We start from the raw sequence: 14,141 nt of genomic DNA on the forward strand, positions 1-14,141 counted from the left end.
GCAACTCTTTTACATTTCAGGTTTTCTGCAGCTAAGCAACCACACCACTAAGCCAAAAGGAAAGCGCTGAAATTAGTAATTTACTGTCAGAATACAGAAATTAAAAACCATAATGAAAAAAATACAAATAAATATATATATATATATATATATATATATATATATATATATATATATATATATATATACACACACACATATATATATATTATATTTTTGTGTGATATATATATATATACACATATATATATAATATTATTATATATATACACACACACACACACACACACACACACACATATATATATATATATATATATATATATATATATATATATATATATATATATATATATATATATATATATATATATATATATAAATTATGTTGGGCCACATACAATTGAATCTGGGCCAGTAGTTAAAAATCTAAACGCAGAGCCTTGCACATGTAGTATCTTCTTGAGGATCCCCATTCATCAGACCATTGACTCTGCACAATAATCACCTCACCCCCCTTAGAGGATAGTGCAATACAATTCATTTAACTTCCTCATGAGCTGGTATCCACCTGGTTGCCTGGTTAAAATAGGAAGCGCTGGAAGTGGCCCTGTCACCGAATGACACAAAGATAGATAATTCAACTCAGGGCCCTCGGGGAATAATGTCCCAAGCACACTCATAACCTGCTGAGCCAACATAGCACGCTTAGTAATTGCTCTTGTGTGACACAAGATGCATTATTTTAATGGGTGATGTGGCACTGTATAATCATGTGGCCTTTATATCATGTTGACAGTAGTTAGTAAGTGTGAAATACAGATGCATTATTTAATGGCAGTTTCAAGCTTCTACAAAATCACTACAGCTTGGCATTTTTTATTGGCTTGAGACAGTGGCCTAGCTCATCTGTACTATGGTCTCTATAACATTACCATTGATTAATTCATGTCCCAAGGGGCAGTATTATGACATCACATCCCACATCAGAAATCAATATTAGTTTAGCATTCACCACACGTTTTTGTTTCTCACACAAACTGTTTGTACACCAGTGCTGAACAGATGTTAATCACTCTGTTTTAATGCCTGCTAGGCATTTATTAAATACCTTGAGAGCTGGTTTATAAGTAAACAGTCAAGGTATTTACCAAAAAACTAATAAAAAAACATAAAGCCCCCCCACCAAAGAAAAATACTGTATGACCTTTTTTTTTTTGCAAAGCTCTCCTTCTTGTGAATAGAGGATTGAATGCTTTCTATTCCCTAATAAACATGTTAAATATTTGAGGTGCTCTTGCAGCGTCTCTGCAAATTCCAACATTACAGCTACTGAAAGGATACAGTACAGCACATCACATCTGTTTTTCTTAATAATAGTACACAAATTATTTAACTACAATTGCATTTGCCAATCATTTGCAGTTATCAGCAAAGTTGCGTTATATTTTAGAATTTTTGGTTATTGGTTTTAAGTCACAGAGCTGTGCTAAAGTATAAAGGAATAAAGAAAACCTACTGCATTTATGTAACTAGACCCCAGTTCACCAAACACTAAATTAAAGATCAGGTTGATAACAGATGCTGTAATACGTATAGTAACTCAACAGTACTTGCACACTTGAGTTGCATCTCCTTTCCTTTGCTGTCTTGACAACAAAACCCTTATGGTCACAGGCACGTTCTTCTACATTTCGACACAATTTGCAATTCTTTTTTTTATTCTATCTAACTGTAATATAGCTTTAAATCCCACAAACAAGCCTTCTGATTGTAATCTCGTTTCAAATCTGACAAACGGAGTCTCCAAAAGAAATGTAGGAATTTGCTGCCTGTCCGTAGTTTGGGTGGGTTTAAAGTATTCAGAACTAATCCATGACTGATACAAGTCAGGGAGGAGGGACAGTGCCAAACTGCACTGGGAAAGGTAGTTTGTTTCAATGTTTTTGTAGTAATTTTTTTTTTTTTTTTTTAATGGGAAAGGGATAAAGTCAGTGTGAATTGATAAACCATTTCCAGTGTTTTTCTGGTGTTTTTTGGTGATACACCGATTTCATTTATTGATTTATTTATTTTTGTATCGTGGGTGATTTATCTGTTAAAATTGGTTAAAATCAGTAGCCCTAAGTGTAATGCATTGCATGTTGATATTTTAGTAATCTATGAGAATAATTACACTATAGAGATTGCTCTTTGTGGTTGTTACTTCACCAGAAAGCACACTGTATGTCCTTACGAGGGAGTGTGTTAATTATGGGATTCCCTCAGAAGACAGCCACTGCACTAGCGGATGTTGTCAGTACCACTTTCTCATGTTTTTTTGGGGTTTTTTTCCCCCTCACACTAATGTTAATTATTGTAGTGCATGTCAAAATTAAATGAATGCAAATGCATTTCCACCTTCCGGCAGTGATTTCAAGTTTGTATCGATAACGTCATCGTGTATAAGCTTTCCATAAATGAAACTATTCTCTCTGAAATGGTTAACAGTCTGAGAAATGTGATTGCTAATAACCTCATGGCATCACATAGACATGGAAAATGAAAGATCCCTCCCATGTCGCAGAAGGGTATCTTGGATCATTTGGAATACTTTGCTCCATCAAAATTAGATATCAATTACTACTTCTACCGAATTCTCTCACATCAAACTGACTGTCAAAAGCACTGCTTTACTTGAAAACACCTGGGGAAGGCACTAGCATTACAAAAGCATGACACCAGGTGATAAGAAGGCGATACAAAAAAAATAAAAAAATCACATACAATTGTATCCGGGCCAGTATAAATACTAGCTCAGTGGTCCAAGCGGCCAGTAGTTAAAAATCTAAACGCAGAGCCCTGCACATGTAGTATCATCTTGAGGCTCCCCATTCATCAGACCATTGACTCTGCACAATAATCACCTCACCCCCCTTAGAGGATAGTGCAATACAATTCATTTAACTTCCTCATGAGCTGGTATCCACCTGGTTGCCTGGTTAAAATAGGAAGCGCTGGAAGTGGCCCTGTCACCAAATGACACAAAGATAGATAATTCAACTCAGGGCCCTTGGGGAATAATGTCCCAAGCACACTCATAACCTGCTGAGCCAACATAGCACCCTTAGCAATTGCTCTTGTGTGACACAATATGCATTATTTTAATGGGTGATGTGGCACTGTATAATCATGTGGCCTTTATATCATGTTGACAGTAGTTAGTAAGCGTGAAATACAGATGCATTATTTAATGGCAGTTTCAAGCTTCTACAAATATCACTAAAATCAGACTGACCATAAGTACTGTAAAACATGTGATGGACATCAATCACAATGTACATATGAAAATGCTTTGGCAAACAAAAAAAAAGTGTTAAAAACTATTAAAAAGCATTAGGTGTAGATAATTAAAACAGACCTCAGAAACAGACATGATCTAATAATTAAAGCAAATTGGCAATTGCGCATTTAATAGTGTATTGGCAACATGGCATTTAAAATGGGTTAATGCATACAAAGAAATAGTTCTGCCACATACTGGCGTGACTTTGTTGTTGTTGTAGATACAATCGTTGAAAAACAACATGGTTTATATAAACATGTAATAAGTGATATTAATAAGTGTCAATAAAGTGCTGTAATAATAATATAATTTAGCAGAGATTATTTTACATTTTTTGAAATTCAGATGTTAAGTTATATGTATGGGAGATAGTAGAACAAGCTTCTAAATGGAGAATGTCATTTTCTCATTACCAAATACACATGTTCAACATGTCTTGTCTTGCGGCTTCTTTTCAAGAAAATTATTGAGGTAAGTCTGATCAATGTTTCTAAACTGTAATGTTTATGATGGGAAACTTGGTTATTTTTTAATACTTTGGGGAAAAGTCAGGACAGGGCAAGTGATTCTTTCAAGTGACAGGGCAAAATCAGACATAGCATGATCCATGTAATAATACCAGCAGCACAAGCAAAAAGTAAATCTGCATCCCTGCAATTAAAAGCCCTGTCTCATCAAGACAACACCTCCAAAAAACTGCAAAGGAAGGACCTGAGCCACTTTACCCACTAGACAAATACACTAAACTTCTATCTCAAATGAGTTCTTGATTATGTTGGATTAAAATGTTTTACAAACAAAAGAACCCCCCCGCCCTTATAGAAAATAATTCTACCTTTGCTGACATAACGTATGAAGGATATGAAAGGTTTCAGACTCCTTGAGTATGATATACATGTTTATAAAAGTATTTGGAATTAAAGCTGACTAGTTATAACTTAGTAGTACAGAAAAGTGAGAAATCAGACTTTAAAAAAAGCAATTACAACAGTCGAGGAACAGACGAGTCACATTAGCTTGTTGTGAACATTGTGTAAGGTGACCAGATGTCCAGTTTCAGACAGGACAGTCCCGCTTTTGAAACGCTGGTTCCAGTGTCCCCACACCTTTCTTGGGACGCTTATTTCATCCCATTTTTTTCCCCAAGAGCATAGTCACGTCGGTAACAAAATATTGTGTTTTCATGCAGGTTGCTGTGTTACTACTATAACTTAAAGGGAAGACTGAACAATCAGTACCATTAAAAAGCAGCTGAACAACGCCGTGCAAATCTGGACTAAGAACTCCTGAACAGTCAACGTTCATATTTGCAACCAATCACAAAGAATTGCGGATGGGTTTATCCAGGTTGCTAAAACGAACTGGTGGCTATCCTCGTCTGAATCATCACTATAGCTATAGGCGACAATTGCAGAAATCAACGCTGACATGTTACAGTATGATGATTACAACACAGTGCACTGAAACTTCTTGTGGTTTGAACACTCTGTGCATCAAAATAGACCATTAGAATTACAACAATAGGAGGGGATGTAAAATATGACAAGCATTTGGAAATATATTTTCTATTGAAATAAGTCTATATTCACTTCAGTTCAGTTCACTATAGGTACCCTCTAAGAAAAGTATGTTAGTGAATAATACTAAATATATATTTTTATTCATTTAAGTATACATTTTATGTTGTTTTTAGCAATAATGAAATAGTTTCAAGTCTCCAGGTGCCAATTTAATTTCTTATAGTTACAAACAAATCCTTGTTTCATTTTACCTTTCTTCTTTAAAAAAATATCTAAATAAGCTGTTTGGAGGCATATCTGTCATATCTGTTCCATATGTCTGATAGCTATATAAGGTATTTTATAAGTATTTTACTTTATCACTAGTTAAATAGAAGAAAAACAACACATTGATAAAAACAGTTTTTTTTAAAGTTTTTCCAAATAGTTTTATTTCCAGATTTTCTTTTCAATATGTTTTAAACCAACAGGCATCACTTAAAACAGAAAGGATCCTGTTAAAAACATGTCAATTGTATGATGACATGTCCTGCCTTGTCGCAGAAGTTTTTCAGTACTAATCAATGATAACGAGAAAGCATCTCCTGACAATCTGAAAGCTTATCTGCGCATTTTACATAGGCTAATGCCTATATGAAGGAAGATTAAATAGTATTAATTTCATAAGTAAAGAAGTAACAACATTTCGTTTGATCAGAAAAGGAATACGATTTAATCTCATTACAGCTTGATCCATGTCTCAGCCTATACTATTGATAAAAAGAATCAGCCAAGATCAGAAAAAAAAATTCCCTTTGTAAAATTAGTAGTTATCTAATTTAGATCATCAGAAGACTTCTCATGGTCATTGATTGGTACAAAAAAGTGGAATAGGCAGGAAATTTCATCATGCAATTAATACGATTCTAACAGATTTTTTTTTTTCCATTTTAAGAGATACCCATCAGCTTACAGCATGTTAAAGGGGAGTTTGTAAATACTATTTGGAAAAACTTAAATTGTTTGCCTACGTGGATTGCTATTTGCCATATTTAAGAACTACTCCAGAAAGAAATTCCTGTTTCTACAATCAAGGCAGCTTCTAAACAAAACTCAGAAAAGCAGATTTGTGGGCTTCATTTATTGCACTGTCAAAAGATAGGATATTTAACACATTTCATCACCTATAATAGTAACAGTTTAATAGTAAAAAGTAGATACAAATCTTAACATCTATTAATCACAGCACACTAATGAGCCAAGTAGAAACTCCAATAGAAAAAAATACAGAACAAATACAATGTCATATTAAATGTGAGAAATATATTATATATATATATATATATATATATATATATATATATATATATATATATATATATATATATATATATATATATATATATATAAAAAGATTCTATGAAGTAGCCATTTAATAAATATTGAGATATGCAATGTTTTCATACAGGAAGGGCCGGGTTTGCAGACTGGACACTGGTGGATAGCATAGAGACAGAGCAAAAGGAGAAGATGCAGTTTTAGGCAGAAAAGGGACTAGATTTGTAGCAGTAATCAGCAATAAAATAGAATTTTGGAGTTTTATATTATTGAATTGCTATGTAATGTAATAACTATACAACTATACTTGTTGAATAAAGATTAAATCACAAAGACAGATAATTTATTCACAAAAAAAGTTTTTGAAAGTAAAAGATTCCACTCTGAATATCACCATGAATCTCTGCATTCAATTTCAATTTCAAAACTGAAGGACAAGTACATGAAATGGACTAGAGACAGGTCTTTCTTCAGGAGTCTAGAGTTCATATCTGATGATGTTTGATAGCCTCTCTCTTGTTGACAACTACAAACAGCACACAACTACAAAATGTTTTATACCCTCTCTCTTGTTGACAACTACAAACAGCACACAACTACAACAAAGAATGGTTAGCAATTAAGAGATTTAACACAAATTAGGCCCTGGGTTAAAGAAACAGGATCACCGCTATATGTATATTCAAGTCTTTTTTACGTGTTTTAGAAGATGAGAAATCTCAATTGTCTATTGTACAGTATTTGTTCTGTTAAACCTCCCTTTAATTATCTTATGAAAAAGTCAACGTAATCATCCCCAGCTCAAATATAAAGATACCACCCACCCATACTTAAATGTAAACGTTCAATGTATAAGATCAATGGTGTATGTTTCCAGAGACATTTAGCAGCTAAAAAAAAAAAAAAAAAAAAAAAAATCTTCCATGATAAAACATACCCCCATACACAAACCTTTCCACTAGACAAAGACTGTGAAATTACAAAGGGGCATAGTTGTATGAAAATATGGAAAATAACCTGTCCCTAGAGCTTCCAAAACATTTAAAAAATGGTCCCCTTCGTTGATGGTCGTAAACATTGACTATATCTCAAGGGCGTTGCTCTTTGAAGATAAATAAACACGACCTGACAGCACCCATTTATTTAGATTAGAATATAAATCATAGCTCGATAGTTAATGTACTATATACAATAACCACAAACCAACCAAACTGACAAACTGACTGACATAACCTCTTTGGACAGATTAATCACAGATCTGTTTGGTTTAAAAGCTTTCAGACAACAATTCCAGGAACTTTCTCAGTATATGTATCCATAGCTAATATATATATATATATATATATATATATATATATATATATATATATATATATATATATATATATATATATATATATATATAAACAAACCTATAAGCCCACTATTCATTTTATTTTGCTGTTGAGTGGCAGCATAATTTCTTCAGAAAATGCTATTTCTAGTAGTAAATGCCAAATAGAACAAGGTGCATGCTGTGCTTTTGCTGTATATCTTCCCTCTGACTCATCGCTGCATAACCTGTAGCTCTTTTAGCATTCAGCACCAAGGCCAGCACACTTGCTGTGGACAATTTGCAGTCATGGGACTGCATCTATAAAGGTTGTTTGTATCATGGAGTTTGGAGACAAAACACATTGGTTCCTTCTCTGCCATTTTCAAAAGTTGGATGTTGGGGTGCTACTGCACAATGGAGGTTGGAAGTCATCCTCAGCCATACATATAATCCTTCATTGAATTGATATATTGTGAAGTGCAGCAAGCCACAAATAATTGTGCAGACATTTTCAAGAGAATACTGTATTGCAGTACACCTCCAGATCTGCCCAAACACCTGTAACACATTTCAAGAGTCATACAATTCTCCAAACAGATTCTCCTTGGCTGTCTTTGACATTAGGTAAAGCCACTGCTGCTGCCAAAACACCCTCCTTATTAGTTACGGGGAGAGAATAGTAGCCTGCACACACAGTAATATAAGCCTGGTCCACATATAGATCTGATATTTGCAAATCACCACAATGTAAAAAAGTCAGTAACATATACACATCAAAAACTTTAGACCTAGAAGTGACATTTTTAAAAGTAATAAACTATCCCTCTCACAATGGAGCAAGCATAAGTAAATTAAACTAGTACTCAAATTATAATTGCCAACCATGAATATTAAATGAAGAGTTGACGGACATGAGAGTATAATTTTCAGTGATTGCAACTGCACAACAGCAAAGACAATACCAAACCTCATTTACACATCTCCAAAACCAAAGCAAAACACTGTAAGTAACAGATATTGTAAGTAACAGATACTGTAAGTGACGAAAACAGATATTTATAAACAAAAAAAAACAAAAAAAACTTAATGTATACAGCCCAGGATCTAACGTATAAAACAGCATGTTTTACAGAAAATACACTATAGAAAACGTGCAGACCATTTTCATCTCACTTGGTGCATTTGACTATGAATAGCACAACGCCAAAACAGTGTACAGTAACTACCAGTTAGCTAGGCTGCAGAGTCAAGGTGTTGCCCACAACTACTCAAGGCTGACACCTTGACATATCAAATCTGTGTTGAAACACACAAGTCCCAAGACCACAGCTCCCTGTTTTAAGGGATTTCTGGCATGCTGTATTCTTGACTTTCCATTGAACGACCAGCAATATTGAGGTATTTTAACCCTATTTTAAGGGAAAGAAAGCAATAGGGTTAGCTCTTAGAATGCAATGTTAAAATACTATATTTTATATAATGAACTATTAGGGAACCTAGTGAGTACAGACCAAGCCATGGTTCAGTGTAAACGGGCCAATATATATTACACTGGTAATGAGTCATTGCAGGATACGCTTAACCATATGGATCACAAATAGTGAACAATTCTAGTACAGCTGGAGTATAAATGACCATGTGCCTATTAGTTGTGCTACATTCCTCATATATACACACAAACATATGTAATGGTGTGTGTTGATAATTATATAACCACAATAATGTTTAAATAATTTATGTAAAAACTATGTTACTGTATATGGCCAATTAGCATACAGACCATTGGCTGTAGTTTCTATCATGGAGAAACAGGAAAAATAATGAATGTGTTGCCTAAAGGAGCAATGTGTTGTATTACTAGGAAAAGAAAAATATGGAATGCAGTCAGAAACAATAGACAAACACTGACTGGATGCAAGATGCAGTTTTTTTGTATTACCCTGCATTGTGGCATTTACTTATTGCATGCTTACTTTAGGCATGGTTACGCCTGTACTGAAAAAGAAACACAGCCATGTGTGGACCCGCTCCTACAAGACTGGTACTGTATGTCTAAAAGTGTGTAAATAAACAAAGGTTATTCCAAAATACATTGTAGATAATATCTTACAACCATTCTTCTCTCCCATTCTTTTATTCACACATCCATATTTACTCCTGGTGTATACCAGTAAAATAATAGAAGACTTATTTAATGAAATGTTCAATTTCATATATAATTAAATGCTACCATGTGTACACTATCCACTGTCTCTGAATAATGATAATTAAGATTTGTATTTTTATTATTTACCTCCTAATCCAGGTCTAAGTCGATTATCATAGCCATCCAGAAGCCTGTCAAGAATTCTTGTAAAGATGGTGATGTTATTTTTGGCTTCATCTTCCAGGGAGTTGGCCTCTCCTGATCTAAATGGAAATCACACACATTAAAATGTATATTCTTTTTGAAATTCTGTGACACTGTCAATTCAATCACTTGACCTCAGAATCCATTACAGAAAACCAATCCATACACATCACCAGCACCCCCTTCAATCCCATATCTTATTTTCCCCTCATTATTTTTACTGACATTTTACTAGAATTGTCTGAGAAACAAACATTATTTCCAAACTGAATTCTATTTCATGTGATTAAGATATAGTCTGGTTACTTTAAAATATGTTTAACCCTAGAGATAGATGTTACATGGCTCCTGCACAACCCACAACACATTTTACAGAGAAGCATTTCAATCTGGATTGAAAACATGAGATGGCTAGTGCCTATTGACTCCTTAGTTTCAAATTCCCTGAACACTGTTTAAATCCTCATATTATAGTAAGGCTGATTAAGTCAAACACAATAGTCAAAATACTGAGAGTCAAAAACGTTATGCATTATCTAGCTGTGTCAGCCCCATGCCAATTCAAACAAACACAGGAACCTGTGTTCTGTTTTAACCATGATAAATGAATATACGTAGTTTGCAAAGATAACACAGTAATGCTAGATTAGAGATACGTGCACAGCGTGTGTTCATTTGCATTGTTAGATATGCATTGTAAAACACAATGCATCATAATCATTTACTGTATCTGATATTCACAAACGAGGAGCACGTTTGCTAGTGTTTCAATGTATGATATTTGATTATAGTCCTATTTAGCAGGGAAGTGGTCAACATAAATACCGAGCTTGTGCTTCAGATCAGACGGCAAGTTTGTGGGGAAGGTTTACGTGCCATTTGTTGTCAATGAGGCACGGACACAGAGAAAGCTGCCTCTGTAAATGCATCATCATTATCGTTATTGAAAAGCATCCTCATCCTTGAGCTAATGGTAGAAAACAAATAGCAAACCCTCTAATTATTTTGATGAGACATATTTTCATCAGAGATTACTTATTTAGCCCCAACCACTGCTTGATGAAGTCTATAAAAACAAATGATTATAAAACTGTAGTTTTTAACAGATGTATTAACATCAAGGCTTAAAATAAAGAATAGTCATCGATTTAAAAAGATGCAAGTCTAATTTGCTCCTGGTAGAGATTTCAAAAGTAAAGTGGGAAATTCTGTTTTCTTTATTTATGGGATTTCCACCTTAAGGCAATATCTTGTGTCGTGTTTCATGTATTACTAATAAACCTATGACGTTATATGCCAAACTATAGGCTATAAAGTCGCATGTAAGATAACGATGTACAACTGGATTTAATTTTTGGCTACAGTATTTTTTTTTTTTTTTCAAGAACGCATAAGGAAAAGCCAGTGTATGCGGCTGTGCATTCCTTCATGATAAATATCAGCAATGATTTTTCAGCAACGTGGAGTCAGATGCTGATGCCACGAAGTTGTATACTACTATCACCACCTAGAGGATTTCAGTCCGAACATCGATTTCGTTTTATAATGAGAGCGCTCTGTAAACCACACTCCTATAAATGCAGCAATCTCCTTTCAGCGAATTTCCCAATCGTGGAGTCAAATTTACATCTCAAGTTTTAAAAAATAATATTATATATATATATATATATATATATATATATATATATATATATATATATATATATATATATATATATATATATATATATGTTTCCAAATAAAATACAAAATTCAACGATGCTCTTACCTTGCTTGCCAAAACATCCCCAGCCAAAGGCAAATACATAAATATTCAAAAGCCTGTAGTTTCCTCCTCATAGCTGACATTTGTACCTACACAGTAGGAAATACATATGTAAGCAATGCACAGGCTAAAGATAACTTTTGCGTCAAATAAGTAAAGCATGGGATCTGCATTAACTACCTTTTTAACATTATATTGGGCATAGTGCTCTTGCTAAACAAACCGTATTTTAAAAGACTGACATTTACTCTGTTTGTTTTGTGATATATTAAGAATGCTTAATATTCATATATTAAAACAGATCACGCATACATGTGGCCAATTTCTTCGCTTTCGGTGTGGCAGATGTGTCTCTGAATGAGGCTATATAGAGGTAACTTTATATTAACTTGTAAGAGTACATTTTTGAATCAGCAACTACACTTCAAGAAAGTATACATAATAGCACATATCTGTTTATTTCTTGTGAAAATCCCATTAAATTTGCGATAGTAAACCATAAGAGTCCCGTAGACGCATCTGCACCTATATCTTGTACATGGCCATGCATATTTAACGTGCTTCTTGAGCAAATATTCAGTGACAGAAAATACTTACCTGAAAGGAAGAATTGCTTTCCCGGGACTGCTCTTCAGAAAGATGAAGACAATGGGAAAGTTGAGCCTAAGAGCACACTGCAGCAGGAAGATGCTGCTTGGTGTGGTTTCGCCGGTAAAACCTCTGTGAACGCGCAAGGAAACGAGGGCGAGCTTGAATCAATCCCTAACACCGGGAAATCGCTTGAACTGGCGCTAATTTGCGCTCATCCGAGAGCATGTTAACAACGAGACTTCCCTGATCTTCCGTCAAATATATCCTTTTTTGTTCTTTTTTCACCTGCTGACATTCAGCTTCTAATTCACTGCTGCCTGAGACAAGGAAACACAAAACTACAAGAGGAGGAGCGCTCCAGGGTCCTAATGCCTGTATTTATAGAGCCTACACGCACAGACCTTAGAATATACCAATCGAGGATTTCAGACAGAACCGACGGATTTATTTTCCAATTTTCCTTTAACGGATAAGAAAAATATTAATGATCAACTTGAATTCGTTTAAAGTTAACTGAGTTAATGTATGCCACTGCACACAAGTGGCGTTATAGCCGGTTAACAAGTGCTGTGTTTAAAATGTAAATCATACCCTATTTAATGTTATTCAGTGATATGCTTCTTTTGACATAGTAGGCATGGATAGACAACCATATTAATGTACAGCTAAACCTAAATGTATTTTTGCGGGCAAGCAGTATAGATCGAGTTATCATCTTAAAAATATATATGTACCTTAATTAGTAACTGTCTTTCCATTACCTAGCCATGCCTTTCCGAGTGTAGGGTTTGATTACATTTAAAATCAATTTCTTATTTAAAAAAATAAATATATTTAATATCCTATGGATCTTACTTTGCAAAAAATAAGTATTTGATGTGAGCGTTGCTGCATGTTTATCCCGGCAGAGTTTTGTATTCTTTAAGTGAACTTGCTTTTATCCATTTTAAACTATTTTACTCGGCTAACCATTACATTTGAAATATTATGTCAGATATTTTACAGTACATTATAAATAACTGAATACAAGCTTTCTCAGAATTGTAAATCATTAACATGCATCATTGACAAAAGTCTAATTGAAATTCGCAGAGGTGAAAATGTCTTGTACTAATAATCCTCGGGGGAAAATACAGCAAATAAACAAAACCTGAGGTGAGATTCATGTGTTGGAAATCTTTTTTTTCTTCTTAAAACACAAATACCATTAAGTAAACACAAGCATTTATTTATTTGAAATGATTTAAAAGATGACTTCCCTTCTCAAAATCATTGAAACACAAACGTGTTTAGATATATAAATACATAATGAAAATATAAAGCCAGCAGTAGCCTATATCTAATAATAATTCCCACTATGATTCCCTACAGCTGCCCTGTAAGCTTAAATGCTGAAATGACATTAATCGGGTGTTTTTGCTGGCATTCTGAATTGTTGTAATGCAGTTGAAAGCTTTATGGGTAAAACACAACAGACATATCCACAATCATGCTTTCAGTCCTTTCCTGAAATGCATTATCTAAAGTAGCTTTTCTGTCTCAAGCATATTGCCACATAAACAGTTCACTGCTGCACTGAGGGCTATTTAAAATGAAATGAACAGATATCGTGCGAGTCTGCCAGTCAAGCGAGAGCGCCTCTTATTGCAAGCTTCCTCTTCAGCACGACTCAAGTTAGTGTAAAGATTCGTCTAAAGTAATAGACAGACAGAGATGTAAATTACTGAACCCAAAACCGTACTCTTTAAATTATTAGTGGATTAGTTCAATATATATTATATATCCTAATATATATATCTAATATATATATTATATATATTATCTATATATATATAATGCTTCATAAATACAGCAGTTGCATCAACGCATTCGCGTTGTGTCCAAACAGCTGTGTCTCGACAGCACCACAGGGTCCCCACCCACAGCTGTGTATGATCGACATCATACTTGTAATCGTA

General features: G+C 34.2%; 1 protein-coding gene across 1 annotated transcript in view; it reads right to left on the reverse strand.

Annotated features, from left to right (window-relative positions):
- Positions 1-12,516, reverse strand: part of LOC121329602 (gamma-aminobutyric acid receptor subunit alpha-2-like) — a 65,635-nt gene extending 53,119 nt beyond the window's left edge. Inside the window, exons 1-3 of the mRNA XM_041275270.1 lie at positions 12,190-12,516; positions 11,596-11,681; positions 9,771-9,886 (exon numbers count right to left, since the gene is read on the reverse strand). Of these exons, the coding sequence (XP_041131204.1) occupies positions 9,771-9,886; positions 11,596-11,675 (196 nt within the window). The 5' untranslated portion in view covers positions 11,676-11,681; positions 12,190-12,516. The remainder of the gene's footprint in view (positions 1-9,770; positions 9,887-11,595; positions 11,682-12,189) is intronic.
- Positions 12,517-14,141: the final 1,625 nt, after the last annotated feature.

Source organism: Polyodon spathula, chromosome 2, assembly GCF_017654505.1.
Source record: "Polyodon spathula isolate WHYD16114869_AA chromosome 2, ASM1765450v1, whole genome shotgun sequence".
In the NCBI taxonomy this organism is placed as follows: Eukaryota; Metazoa; Chordata; class Actinopteri; order Acipenseriformes; family Polyodontidae; genus Polyodon; species Polyodon spathula.